The sequence below is a fragment of the Struthio camelus genome, chromosome 7 (genome assembly GCF_040807025.1).
Source record: "Struthio camelus isolate bStrCam1 chromosome 7, bStrCam1.hap1, whole genome shotgun sequence".
In the NCBI taxonomy this organism is placed as follows: domain Eukaryota; kingdom Metazoa; phylum Chordata; class Aves; order Struthioniformes; family Struthionidae; genus Struthio; species Struthio camelus.
The window spans coordinates 3,846,155-3,861,578 of NC_090948.1; the positions used below are offsets into that span (position 1 = coordinate 3,846,155).

At 40.1% G+C, this 15,424-nt stretch overlaps 1 protein-coding gene across 1 annotated transcript in view; it reads left to right on the plus strand.

Moving 5' to 3' along the window:
• Positions 1-15,424, plus strand: part of ADAM12 (ADAM metallopeptidase domain 12) — a 207,543-nt gene that overhangs the window by 120,411 nt on the left and 71,708 nt on the right. The window contains exons 6-8 of the mRNA XM_068951456.1: positions 7,721-7,904; positions 12,792-12,857; positions 13,202-13,273. Of these exons, the coding sequence (XP_068807557.1) occupies positions 7,721-7,904; positions 12,792-12,857; positions 13,202-13,273 (322 nt within the window). The remainder of the gene's footprint in view (positions 1-7,720; positions 7,905-12,791; positions 12,858-13,201; positions 13,274-15,424) is intronic.

Here is a 15,424-nt window from a genome sequence, read left to right on the forward strand (position 1 = left end):
GTGAGATATAAAGGTAACTGAGAAGCAGACTCGGTTCTCTTATACACAGACACTCACATATTCCAGCTATGCTACATCCTCTCAGACATAGCAGTAGCATGTCTCACTTCACACTGGATTGCAATGGTGTAAATAGTTGGATTGACACTGATAGCCGCCTAAAATGCGGGTTAGAGGAGAATGTAATCATGCCATAATCTGTAGCCTGCTAGCTTCTCTGGAGGAGGAAGAGCTGAGTGGCAGGGAGGAGACAATATATGCCCAGTGCGTGAAATGGGAACAATGGATAATCAGGATTTCCGGCGGTTCCATCTGGGTAAGAAAGCCAATTAGATTGTCAAAACTCGTGGGAAGGTGAAGATACAACAAAGTCATTTCCCTCCTGCCCTGTGAAAACACCCTTCTGTTTGTTTATCTGGCTCAGAGACTCTTCAAATTTATTAGCAAATAAGTGAATCTTCCATACATAATTTTGGCCTCTAGCCATCACATATGCTTCTTCAACCATAAATTTGTGTTCACCTGAATGCTTTTTGCTCTATTACTTTCTCTGCACATGCACAAGCTAGCATATGCGTACAAAATCACAGCCTAAAGAGAAGCACAAACTCCATGCTCCACATGTTTAAGCTCAAGGGCTGGCAGGTAGTGCAGGCAGGTACAAAGCCATCCACTGAGACCTTCCTGGTGGTAGGAGCCTGACAGGGGTTCTCAGAAGTGCTTTAAGGACGCAAGTCTCACAGGAAGCCATTTCTTTCTAGAACACCTAAACGCTCTGGAAAATCCTGAGAATCTCTGAAAGTTACCTAATTGCCAGATAATCAGCACATACACTCATGCAAAAATATTTAGTTCTTGTCCAACCTCATCGGCAACTGAAAAGTGCTGTGTCCAAGATGACAGTGATGGGGATAAGGCCACTGAATAGGTAGTGATTTTTAATGGGATTACATAGCTGTGCTATACAAGGCTGACAATATTAGAACCATCCATTTGTCAAATGGTTTGGCTGAACTCGCTGCATCCTAGACACAGTCAGCTGAAGTGGGGATTTAATTATGACACTCCAGACGTCAACTATTTAAAAAAGAAATGGAAGTAGGACGCCAACGAGAAAAAAATTAAATTCCTCATAACCCCTCAAGCGTGGCTTCTTCACAGAAGGGGTGATTTTATCCAAAAGAGAGGTTAGGTGAAAATCCCGGCTGAGAAAAGCAAGGATTTAGATATGTGCTTTTCTCCATGCTTTCTGAAGAGCATTTAGTTCATGTAAATATCTTGCATGGCTTGGAAGTTACCTGACCATGAAACTACCAGAGGTTTTTGAGCTTAATGTTAGAAAGCACTCAGCTCCTGGGGCTGAATAGCTTCTCTCTGCTGTTTGTTCAAAACATTAAAAGCTCCTGGATCACTTCTTTGATCTGAGATGAGCATTGGATACGTCCAGTCGTTGTCTGACAGTTGTATGTGCACTGTCCTTGGGTTGTACCATAATCCCCCAAAGGTCACTGGTGCCGCAAGGACAAGTGGAAGAGACGGCTTACCCAGCTGTTGAAGCCTGCCCCCTCCCCACCAGGTCTGTGTCCTGTCAGCACTTACAAAAAGAGAAAACTGAAAATTTTTCTGTACATTTTGCGACTTGAAAAAGCTTATGAGCCACAATGTGATGTGCGAGTTTGAATCAAGCTTCCTATTACACCATTTAGTGCTGAGTGCTATAAAATATACTCACTAAATTGGCATTGATGCCAATGTCGCTTTCCTCCTTCATTTTCCTCTGTTATCCTTCTTGATGTCTCTTGCCCCCCCCTGCAAACTGAGCTCACATACGACACTTTCTCTGATGACACAATTAGTATTTCTCACCTCCCAAGTGCTGGACATGAAATTGCATTATCACTTGCAATTCAAGTAACTCCCTGTGTAAATTCCAGGCATCAAAGTTGCAGACCAATATGCATTCACTCTGGACAAATCTGTCTTGCACAGAGAAAGGATTAACATGCCTAACTGCACATTGCAGTAGTCTCTGGGTATGACTGCGTTCTGCACACTGTGCTATAGAATAGATTTTCAGATTAATGTAAGGCATTGGCTAGAATAACATGTTTATTTGACTAATGGTGTGTCTGAGTGAGAACAACTCTGCCACTATTGCAATATGTAAAAGCAATAACGCTACTGCTTTAACTTCCTTTTGAGATTTTGGCCTGTGTTGATTTGGGTCAGACTTGTTATTTTAATAGAATTCTGGCGGGCAGTATGGAAGGATAATAGTAGTACTTCATCTTCTGTGATGTTCTTCACCAATAAATCATTATTATATGCAGTCAATACAATTTACCCAGTTTTACAGATGGGGAGCTGATGCACGGGGAGATGAATAGCTCATCCAAGGCTGCCTGGGGGCAGCGGTGGAGACAGGAGAACCTCCCTCTCTGGCGTCCAGGTCCTATTGGCTGTGTTTCTCAGTCTTTTTAAGTTAAAGCTTTCTGAAAATATCTAAAGACTACATAGCCCCTTGGAAAAACATTTCAGAGATGATCTTGTTCAGTTACCCCAATAGTATTTGTTTGCAACTAACTAAAAACAAACTAAAACTGAAGTTTTCAGTCATTACTTCAGTTTTCCTCCTCTTTTGCTTGTTTACTTGCTTACAAGCCTGGGAGTCTGTTGAATAAAGTCCTGGGAATGCAGGATTTATAGGAAAAATAAATAAAAAAGCCTTATCACTTTACAGGTCACCTTCTCATATCAGAGGTGTTGAGAAGCACAACACTGAGTAACTGCTATAACTCCATTACAGGCACCAGGATAACAATACTCTGGGGCCACCTTGTTGAAATTCTGTTATCTATTCAGCCAAAAGCCTCATGGAAATCAGTGGTATAGCTGTGCGATTGTACCTTGTATGTGGAGAAGTGACACGCTCTTAGATTAGTCTTCCACAAATGCTACATGTCTTCGCTATCCCAGACAGCCTTCATTGCACGCTCATCACTTGAGTGATCTTCCACATTGGCCCACTCATATGGGCATTTGCAAATGCATGTTGTGTGGCTCTCTACACTCACACACCTGCTTTGCATCATGGCACAAGGGCTAGGTACTTCATGAATCCTGTAGATTTTTAAGTAGCACATAAATATGGCATGAACTGCTGTGTCTCTTGACAGAGACAGACTCAATGTGAATATGCAGTGTGCAAGTGTGACAGCCCTCTGCTGTAATTAGTTGCTTACAAACTAAAGACATCTACATTCTTCTTCCAATTGTAATAGGGCTTTTTGTTATTATTATTAAGAAATGAATATAGCTTTGAGCTTCATTAAAACCAAATGTTTAATTGCATTCATGGATATCAGATTTATTGATTTACTTAACTTTCCCCTTACAGTACAGCAGAATAATATATCACAGTTTCATATACTGCTGTCCTAGCCAAGTTTTACTTCAGCGTCACAATTTCTCAGACAAGTATGCATTGATGGTTTATGTTGGCAGGGCCTTTGCTTCTGCTGACAAGTTGGAAAAGAAAAATCCCATTTATATTTTGAGATTTCCTAAAGCTGGTTGATTTATGAAATTCAACTGGCCTTGCATTAGCTTGTGCTTTGTTTTGTTTTTTCTTTTCTTCTTGAAGGAAAAAATACCCCATTTGACTTTATCATGGACTTAAGTAGCAGAGCTGTTCCATCTAATTGCATTTTCCCAGGTGAGAGATTCCTGGCAAATTAAGCAGCAATTAGTAACAAATTAATTATTTTAAGTTAGATTTTAAGTTCTTTTTCTTTGAGGTGGGAGGCAGAGCTCCCACCACAGCCCATCCCATCAGCAGGTTCCCTGTGTGTCCATATGGCCTATAGTAGACAAATACCAGCGAGCTGCCGCTCGTGCTTAGCGTTGATTAGGAGCAATGTGGGTGTGGTTTATTTGGTACTGAGCACCAGACACAAGCAGGGTTCAAACCCTGCTACAAGGTGGAGTAAAATATTAGCGCAGGCTCAAGACCACACTAAAGCAGCTCCTAGTTGGCACTGAGCCTGTGAGCTGATGTCTCGACATGCTGTATAGTATAATTTTATTTTTCTCCCTCTCTGCCACTGTTGATGAAGAGGAGGACTTGCTTATTTTAGGTAGGGGTTGAATTGTCTCATCTCGTTCCTGGTGGTGGTGGAGGAAGTAGGATTATAGCGTGGAACCACTCTGGGAATGGAGCGAGGGTCAGTCCCCACCACTGGGCATAAATAGAAGGATTTTGGGAGCAGGGGCCTGCAGGGGACAGGAACTGCCTGGAGAAGATGTTTCATCTTCTGGGAGCACGTGCTGACACCGAAGTATGGGAGAACCATCTTCAAGAGGAGGTGCAGAAGCAGTGTAGGAGTAACAGAGCCTGTTTTGAGAAGCCTGACAGAAATGCGGAAGGAAAAAAAGTAATTACGGATTTATTTTATTTGTATCAAATTCTGAGGACTGAAAGACTGGTAGGTATTGTTAATTTTATCCTGCCACGCCAAAAAAGAAAGAAACCATAGTTTTTGACTAGCCATATTTTTAGGGTGCTGTGTTTGGCACTAATCAACGGGGAAAAATGCAATTGCAGGAAAAGAAAAAATTAGTCAGAAACAGAGAGTGGGCCAAGATAATTCATATTTGATATTCATTATCTTATTACAGATGGTCATGAGCCAGGTGCTGATATCCTGTAGGCAGTACTCAACGGATAAGGATGCATTAAATGAAATGTATATTTTCCTTATGTTGAAACTGCAGATTTTTTGGCCATGGGATTGCTTCATATGCAAAGGTGGAACTGTTCTTAAAGGTTCGTACTGTCAGCGGAGATGGGAATTTCAGTGACAAGCTGAATCAACTGTCCCTGGTTCTGTTGTGCTCAGTAGAAAATAAAATCAATCACTTTGGTGATCTGCTCATTTGCCCAAATCCTCTCCAGCTAAGGAAAATGGGGAGAAAAGAACTAGTTCGTGACTTTAGGCAGTGGTTGGGTATACAAGGTGTGCACTTGGAAACCTGGCACTGATGTTGCATGTTTCTGCTATGAATTCTTGGCACCAAAAAAAAAAAAAAAAGAGAGAGAGCGCTTTACCCGGCAATGAGATACTATTAAGTTCCTCCCTTCTTAGTGTAAATAGTTAATGAAAATGATATAAGCATAATTTTTTTAAAGTGAATGATCTAAGCAGGGTAAAGTTTAACATTAAGGGGAAAAAAACCCTTATTTGTTTTATGCTATTTTAGAGTTGTCAGTAAAGGGAGAGATGGTCAGGCTGGCTTATCTCAAACAGTGACTAACAGAGTTCTGCCTCCATCACTGACTCCGACAGCCTCCGAAATTCAGCGATGAATTGCACAAGGGAAAGATGACGACCTTTATTTAATTATGCTGATTACGGAGTTGCTGGTTATCGGAGTAAAGGGAATATGCTGTCCTAGTTTCCTAAATTCTTAAAGGAACGAAGTAGATCTAACCTAATTTCTTGGAGCCGTGTGATGTCAGGTTACTCAGATCATGGGGCAACTTGCTTGGAGGTCTCTACCATGTCGTTCAGGCTGTAATGTCTTAGCTATAGGTAAAAGGGTTGCTGTGGTAATTTAGTACTTTTTTTCCATCTATGACATATTTAATGTTCAATCAGTAAATTATGCTCCCTTCAGTTGTGATGGTTCTGTGAATGCTATTGCATGGCCTTTTTAATATGTTCTAGCTATTACAGTTAACAAAAAAATGGTTGTTTGTTGGCTTGGCTGAATGGAAGTTAACTATATGTTGTAGCAAAACTGTGACTTGGAACCAAAATTTCAGTCCATTGGTTAGGGGGCCAAAGATCAGCATTTATGGTGTCATTAACCTGCTGCTGGGTCTCCATTTTTTTAAAGCATTCTGCAGAGGTATTTTATAGAGACTCTCGAGACACGTGCTGATCTCACAGTGGTTGTAGTAGCTCATCTTTGTTGCAGTACAGACGAAAAATAAAAAACAGCAGACACTTCCTATACACCAAAAAGACACACTAATGAAATGTAGCGTGGTTTAGGCTGAAAACGATAGCTGTTAATAGCATATATAGGCAGTAAAGAGCAGATTAATGGAGGAATTGAGGAAGAATGTCTTGGCCAATTACAAGTTCCACAGGAATTTTAGGAGCATGTTATTACTGCTGAAACTTTACCGGTGCTTAGGGATTCATGCCCACATAATTTAAAGATGTGTAAAAAATCAGTAATGCGGTGCAGTTTTAACTGATGAATACTTGGAACACCCCTGTAGGTAAATGTTTATCCATAGTTTACAAAAGAGAAATGGGTTTTAAAGGATGCCTTTCTTTGATTACACTGTTAGCAAGCAAAACCTAATCTCCAGTGTGATGCAGTACCTATCTGGCACTCTCCTGCTTGATTATCGTTATGTGCTCAGGATATAAGTTAGACTCTTGTGAGTTAGACACAAAATATTAAATTCCTGCTTCTTACTGTAATTTCTACGTGAGGCCTGGCTTTAAACATGCCTTCTAATGGTATGCCAGTCTTGATGTTAAGCCCCGTAGTCTTTTTATTCTGTGGTCCTTCCTGCAGTTGCAGTTATGATTGCTAGTTCAGCCGGCATTGTTGGAGATTGGCCTACTCAGTGCCAGATAGTTCCAGACATCCTATTGCAGTGCATGCAGATCACAGGGACCTGTGCCACGCTGCTCACAGGCCTTGTGCTGAGCTGGAGGAGCATCTCCGCAGCCTTGTGCCAGCACCCTGCTTCAGCAAGAGGAACCTGAAGCAGATCATTCTTTTGTCAGTTTTGTTGTACTGTAGCAGCTCAGGGTATCTGGGCAGGACCCAGCACAGGAATCCGAGCACACAACTTTTTACTTGGGGAGTTGTCAGCAGTGTACAGTGAGAGTGGTTTTTGATTAGGAGGCAGCACATGAAGTCCAGAATTGATTATGTGAATAGGTTCTTCCACAGGTTTCTTGGTGCAAGTTGTTGTATGTCTTTCTAAACCCTTATTTCCTTTTTACATACTTAGCTGACAGTAATGCAAGAAGAGTTATTTCATTAATGGAAAATCTTTGAGATCCTCAGATGGCAGATGGTATTGCAATAAAAATAATTATTCTTGGGAGTAAAATGTGTTAAACAGGAATCCGTTGGTTAATATATCTGAGCTTCATTTTAGCGCCCGACTGTACAATGTTTAATAATCCATTTAGCTACTGCAATGTATCTTTCTTCTGGCAAATTTGTTGCTTGCATCAGCGTTTGGCTTAAAAGGTATAATGCACACTACAGAACATAACGCATACTTTCACTCTGTATCTTTTCTTATAACAGCATTTCACCACATTTCTGTTGCTTACCGTTTACCACGGGTCCTCAGAAGCACATGCATTGTGACTCCACTCGGCAGTGGCAATGCATCACTGGGGGAATGGAAAACACATAAAACACAAATGTAATTTTGCTCTACAGCACAGCACTTCAGAAGAGGAAAATTTTCTTTGAACCATTGCTTCTTGTAAAGTATAGTGTGCTGCAATGACAAATATACCGCTTTGATGTCTCCTGTTCTACCCGGGCGTGGCACTGCAAATCAGCGTTTTGCTTTTTCGTTCTCTGTCATTATTAAAACCTGTTGTAACTTTTTTGAAAACAAACATACATTAGCACTTGAAAGCCATGCATCTTACTCTGCTCTCTTATGTAACAGGGGAATTATCGTTTTTGAAAACAAAAGCTACATTCTGGAGCCATTAGAAGGTGCTGCAGGTGAACACAAGATCTACCGATCGGAGAACTTGAAAACTGCCCCAGGATCTTGTGGCCACCATTTGGACCTTTCTGCCATGAGGGCTGATGACACATCACACCATTCTCAAGCATATGCTGGCAGGGTAGGTGAATGATGCAGTTTTATGTTCCTGGTTTGCTGAGCACCTTTCTGGTTGCACTTCCATATTATTGTCAGCCATAACTTTGTTCCAACCTCAAGAGCTACTCCTTACCTTTCACAAAGACAAACAGTTTTTTAAGTGGTTATCATTCCTTCTGTGCTATATAGGTCTAGAATACAAGTTTCCCAAGAAAGAGTTCTGCCTTAGAGAAGGGGAGTAGCTTGTGCAGCTGTCCTTCATGTAGAGGACAGTTGGGATCTGCTCAGGGGTTGGATGGGCTGCTCCCTACATGTTTGAGTCCTGCTGCCTTGGCTTTCTCCATCAGCCCTTGAGTTTCTTATATCCCCGCTGAGCAAACCATTAAACCATATAGCCACTTCTGTTGAAGTCAGATACTAAAGTACATGCTTAAAGTTAGGCAAATGCTCACAGGATTTGCTATAGCTTTAGTACTTTTTCTTGGTCTTGCTAATGTAATTTTTTTTTTTACTCTCTTTCTGGTAATGAGATGGCACAGAAAAGAGTGCATTCTCGTATTATGGTAATATATTTTGATTCGTGTTCCAGTTATGATTATATCAACAGTTTAAGACCCCATAAGAACACTGAGCTATGTCTAGAATAGTTCTTGCCCACCCAAGATGGAAAAGAACATGATAGCTATGATGCTTTGCTAATAATATGTTTTGAAACTTAAATGAACCTTTAATTCTAGTAGGAAACTATTTTATGCAGGCAAAACAAATTGTCACCATTTTATTCTACAGATCTATTATTGTAATTGTTTTTATGTAAGAAGAAATGCTCATAAAGTAAAATGCATCTAGCTAATGGATACAGGAGAAAATGAAAAGAGCTGCAGAGCAGGGAGAAGAAATACACTAACAAATTAATGTGCATATTGGATGGGGATTGTAAAAAAGACTGTTTTAGGTGTTCAAAAATTATACAATGGTACAAATCTGACCCCAAAATTTATTAAATGTGGCATGTTAGGATTTATAGTCACACATACTTCTAAGCCTTTGCATCAAGATAATTGTTATGGAAAGCAAACTAAATGGCACCACTAGGTATTATTTATGTAGTGGGATTAAATTATTTTGCAATGGAGGAATATTAGACAGTACATCTCCAAATTTCTTTTTACCCCATAAATATTTCATTAGATAATATATATGCTATTTTATGGCGTAAACTTTTTTCTGAAAATGCCTGAAGTCTATAGGTTGAAGGTGCTGGTGTAAATCTGAGAAGAAATTTATTTTGTCTGACTAAATATTCCTTATTAACTTTTCCCAATATTTCATATAGATGACATGAGCTTTCAATTCTTTCTGGGAAACATATGGAATATGAGAATAAAGCCATGACCTTTCAGCCCATCCTTCTGTAAACACAACTGTAACCAAACACAGCTAACCAAAATGTGCTTCCTTACAATGAAGCTTCAAATATCTTTATAGGCTTCTACACTGTGCTAGAGTGTTTCTGTAGATCATACCAAAGCTTAGAAAGCTGTATTTGCAAATAGAGGAGACTATTTAATGTGAATATAAAAGTACTTTCTACATCTTTACTAAGGCTATGCCAAAATATTTAGTAACTTTTAACTGAAGTTTGCTGATGTAATCAGTTTAACACTAGGTAATGAAATAAAAAGTGTGCACATAACTAGCTGATATAATCAAAGTAATTTTACTGCTGCTCTCGAGTTTCTAACATTTTGTTCATGGCTTCAACTCCATGTCAGAATTCACCTTACATATCTGAACAAAATTTTTTACTGTGGCTCAGTGGCCATAATTATAACACCTGTCAACATGCATATCATATAGATAGGTAAAATATATATAATGAGTATATTGGATAAATTTCTAATATATGAATTTTGCAAGTTGTCAAATGTAATGTGGAGAGTGAATTTTCACATGTCACTGTTCTCATCAGCTAAATAGACTGTCAGGACGCATTGAGTATAGGTGACCTGCAAAACATGGAAAAACAAGCCTGTTCCAAATTATATTGGGTCACAGAAGTAAGCAGAAATCCAGTCTTAGCTTTAGTGCACTGTGACTATTTTGGGTTTCATGGCAGGTTTTGGGAACTTTTTCTTTTTTCTCTGACCCTTCACTCAGCTGCACCCAGTGCTTGCTGAGCTGAGCTGAAACACTGGATCAACGTATCACAAAGTTAAACTAGCCTTTGGTTCAGATTTAAGTATAGACAGTTGATGGAACAAACAGTAGAGACTCTCTCAGCTTCCCACATCCAAACACAAGGTATAATCAGCCAAGCCAGACAATATAGCAGATATGTGCAGACACTTTTTGACCCGTTAGAAGTATGTCCCTATAAATACTGGATAATTTCAGGGGACCTTCAAACTGCAGCATGAGCTGTGTCTTCCAGTTGAGGATCCTATGGAAAGCAAGTTTGGCGTGTAGGACAGCCCCTACAGAATATTGTTCTGTAGCCACGTAAAAGAATTTTGATCCTTTTAGCGGTGCTAGTGAGCTACGGATTAGGCTGGTCAGTCGTGTGTGGTCAGTGGATGATAGAGAAAGAGAGAGGCTGCAGTACTGTACTGGGAACCCAAGCTGTGCTGCTTCCCGAGCAAGGGAACGTGAGGAAGGGCCACAGTAGTACGAGGCAGCAGTTTTGCAGTAGGATAGGGCATGGCAGAAGTGGGGTAGAAAGACAGCAGCGAATGGAACGCAGTATCTTGTCTTCCATTCATGTCCGTCTGTCATGGCTGTGTTATTGACTCTCCGTTTTAATTCTGAATGATTAAATCAGGAAATGGACCGTGCAGTGATGCAACTGGCTGCAGAAAGCAAGCTGAAAGAAGAGATAATTAAGTACATTTTATAAATAAATATTGTATCCAAGGAACATGTATAGCCTTTGGGCAAATCACAGGAATGGATTTGTTATGCTAATCAGTCACCAGAGGCTCATATGATTATCCCATGCCAGTCAATTTCTCTCAGGCTAAATCTCCGCAGTCCAGACAGATTTACTTTTGGTTAAAAGTAAAAGGTGTAAGCTGACTGATGTAACAGAGCTCTTCTTGTATCTTCATTGCTGGGTTATCATATCTGATCTTTTGCTCTTCAGCTGGAGGAAGACTAGAGGCATCTTAGAGATACTTCCCTGATGAGGAGCACATAACAGATTTCTGGTCTGTATTAGAACTGCGGTATTTGAGAAATCAATTCTGTCACAAGCAAAACCCACATGGCCGTTTTTTGGCTTCCCTTATGTGGTGTCCCACTTGTCCGATATATTTTGCAAAGAGGTAAATCGAGCTCTGCCAGAAAAGCCACAGGAGACTCAGATAGAGTAGAGACGTGGCAGGCCCTTTCTATTACACCTGCTGCTCTTAGAGAAGCAGCAGCAAGGAACATGCTGGATCCTCAGGGTGAAGAATGGAGAATCCTAATACTGGAAGAAATTGTGAGAATATCTCCACGAGCTCATTTGTCGGACCTCGTCATAAGTGTAATCTGACAAAGTGTTTATATCATTGATGTTTAGTTCATTAATGATATCTTCTACTGCTTTCTCAGTTCAGAAATACTGTCCCAATTGAGTTAATTTTTCAGTTTCAAAGCTATATAACACTACCACATAGGAGATTTGTAATATTTGAAAGTTAGAGTTAGGAAAGGCTACCTTTGTCCCTGTTTTGTGAACGTTGTGCTTCATGTGAAGCATGCTGAATTATGAATCAGCGGGTAGCAAAGAGGCACACATCGATAATGTGAGGGAGGCTTGCTGAAACTTGGCTGGGAGGTCTGTCTGGGATGTCCAGTACTGGCTTAGCTTCTTAGGAAAGTGCCTTGGGGATTGCACAGTTTGCCTTGGCACATACAGTTTGCATTGGAAAGCTTTGGTCATGTTTTAGGTTATAGAGCGTTAGTTTAGTTCAAGACATCATAGTTACTTCATAGGTCATACGTCTGCTTAAAACCCTTACGTTCTGGCATGAAGGTCAGATATACTGCTGAGAGCTCTTTTCACCAACTGACTTATTCTAGAAACAAGGGAGAAATGATAGAAGAGATGCTCAGCTGACATAAATCAGAGAACCTTTGCAAACACTGATAGGTCACTTCAATTTAGGATAGCGGAGGAGCAGTCGTATGATTAGTACTATTACAAAATCATTTCATTTTCTTTAGTGATCTTTTGCAGATAAGCATTGTGATTAGATCTGCACTTAGAACTGCAAGTATCATGACATACTATTGTATATGAAGATGCAGATGCAGGATTAAATGTATGCCTTTCATCTTGAGAGCATTTTAGTTTGCTTCCCTAGACACTAACGGTTCATTCTGTTTTTTCCTGCAGTTGTTTTGGGGTTTTTTTTCCTATATAATTTATCTGCTGCCCAATTGATCTCCCCCCTGCTTCAGTCAGTATACCGTTAGCACTCATTTTTCTTAGCAGCCAGTTTGTCTGTTTTGTGGAATGTTTGCTAAAGGTTGTATCATCCTTTCTCTAAATGTACCCTGAAAAGAACAAAGGTCTTTCTACCACAGATGACATTCTCCTGGGAGGAAAGGATAACCCAAACATTTCCACTGCAGAAAGCAGGAAGGTTGTGAGAGACTTTGCACCACTTTTCTACCTGCTCTGATCAAATCCTGGTTGTTTTATGAGCACCACATTATCTGTTTCTGTTCTGGTAGATAAAAGGATGACTGCCATGAGGAGAAGGAAAACAATAAAAAACTGTATGTAGTGAAACCTTTGGAAGTCTGAGATGATGTGTATCTCCTTTTGCAAACACTGTCTTTCTTGGACGGAGGCAAAGCTGATTGATTCCAAGGGTCACTTACTGCAAAAACAAAATACTATTTTCATCTCTTTTATCAGTACAAGAGGGAGACGCTGAAGATGACAAAATATGTGGAGCTTGTTATTGTGGCAGATAATCGTGAGGTAAGAAACATAAAAATAAAAAGATACGGGAAGTACAGGTGGGAAACGGGTAGCTCAGTTTAGTTTTCACGATGCTGCAAATAATGTGCTTCAGATAATAATACTGTGGTTCTCAGAAGTACTGCTTCTTACCTGATGAGGGCTAAGCAGCAGCGGGAGGCACTACTGAGATAGCGTAAGGCTGATTGATAGTCCCATGAAAGTCAACAGGACTTTGCTGTTGGCCTTTGGTTGCCCTTTGTAATCCCCAAACATCAGTGACAGCGCTGGCAAAGTAAGGTAGCTGTTGGGGGGGAATATTACTGTATTAGTGCTGCTAGCATATTGATCTTTTATATTATAAGTTTCAGAGACAAGGCAAGGACGTAGAAAAAATTAAGCAGAGGCTCATAGAAATTGCAAACTATGTTGATAAGGTAAGAACATTAGAATTGTTTTACTTTTTCAAGCTTTACTACATTTCCTGAAGGATATTCCTGTGAAATCTATGTCACTTGCTAGTAAATTAAGACAGTTTCTAAAAATTAAAAAATTCACTTTCATGAAAAGAAAAAGAACTTATCACTGAGATGTGCTGGTGAAAATAAGTCCTACATTTCTTTTTTTGCTAGAATCAACTGTGAATCAGCTCAGACGTTCTGTGGCGGAGCCCAACACGATAGTAAGGATAGCAATAGCAAGGAGGAGCAATAGTTCTGTAACTGAAAACAGACCTTAGCTTAGTCCTGACAAATTCCTTTGTAAGCACAAAAGAACTGCCAAAGAGTTAATTTAGGCAAAGGTACTTCCTAAAGATTAGGCCATTTGTTTGCTAAGAAGGTTTGCTGTCTTAAGACAGTTTTGCCTTTACTACAGCATTTTTAGGTTACTCAGCACCACTGCAGACCCACCATTCCTATAGTACTCTGTGGGCACAAAACAGTTTGCAAAAAATGCAGAGACGTGCCTGGTTTCCCTGTGATTGCTTGTTAACTGCCATGCTGTCCGCAGCCGTGCTGGTAGAGGTGGAAGGCAGTGTGGGCAATGTGGTTTACATTCCCAGCATCCCCTTCCAGTGTGTCTGGCCCTGTTCAAATCAGCAGCTTTCCCAGCTCCTAGCACTGGCTTTGTCACATCTCTTTATCCACCCAAATGACTCTGTGCAGGTTTCAAAATATGTATTTGCGAGCCTGGCCACTGTTTGCTGTTCACCCCCTCTGCCTGTGATAGACCCACCAAAAACAGTGACACATATATCTGTGGAGGCACTGTTCTTAAGGAGCCGCACAAATTAGCCCTAGGATTTTATTAACCTGGGAAGAGTGTAGGGATAATCATTGCACAGCCATACAAAGAAAGAGGCTTGTTTTGAGGAAGAATCTGGAGAAAAAAGGTCTCTTGCAATATCAATAAATGTTCCAGTTGTAAGTCGACAAAGGTTCTCCTGTGTATAAGGACATGGTCAATAAGCTATATACCCCAAGGAACACAGCAGAATTAAAAACATGCTGTACTTAAGGAAGCAGGAGTTTATGGCTGGGTGAGAGCTGCAGCGTTTTGCCTGTGGGGATAAGAGAAGAGATGTACCCTGGATTTTTTTGTATATGAAGTAATTTCTTGACAATATACAGGAAACTGTGAGTCCTCTAGGTGAAGGCACTACAGTGTTTTTTGAACAGATTAAATTTTATTTTTCTTGTGCTATATGATCAGAAGAATGATGGCTCCAGTAATGAAATTATAACTGAGAGGTTCTAATTTGACTGAGAACTTACCCGTTGATGCTTCAAGGACAGTAACTCAAGGAGAAGCATTCTTGATTAAAAACAGGACGCTGAATAGCCCTCCACCACTTCTGTAATTGTATTGCTGACTTATTACTGGAGGGAAAGTGTTTATATGTTACCTGTTCAAAATTAATTTTGCATGTTATGATATATTTATATTTTATGCTCAATTTATGCTCAGTACATGGCAGTATTATCCAAATGACTGTAATGCATATAGACAAGACAAAGATCTGATATATGCTTTTCTTGGGCTATCAGCCAAATCAGTACTTGATTGATTCTTGAGTCCTTCTTTACATTAATCATAGCTTAAAATTGTTATCACTGCTCCGTTGTTAACGCTGCTCCAGCTCCCCTCTTGTAGCAACTGTGGCATTTACTAAGGTGATAACAGCCTATGTAGCCAACAGTTCTATGATTACTTGTTTTAAATATGCTTTGAGCAAGACTCAGTGACTCTGATTTAATTTTCAGCAACTATTCTGAACCACAACTGCAGCACAATACAGTAATACAGCTGCTTCTACCTCTTGACTTGTAGTGGTGCTAGTGACAGACGGAAATTGTGGAGTGATTCATTGCTATCTGCAATAGCAATAAGTTCCTCCACTTGTAAGAAAGTGGAGGGCATGTTAAGGCTGTTGCAACTTTTCATCTTGAAGAAAGATATCAAGCCTAGATGAGACATAGAGAAGTCACATGTCTATAATGCCTTATGGTGTTTAGTTAGGCCAGAACTTAACCAGTGTTTTCTCTACATCATAGGTCATAGATTGTCCAAGTCCAGTCCTATAAGGT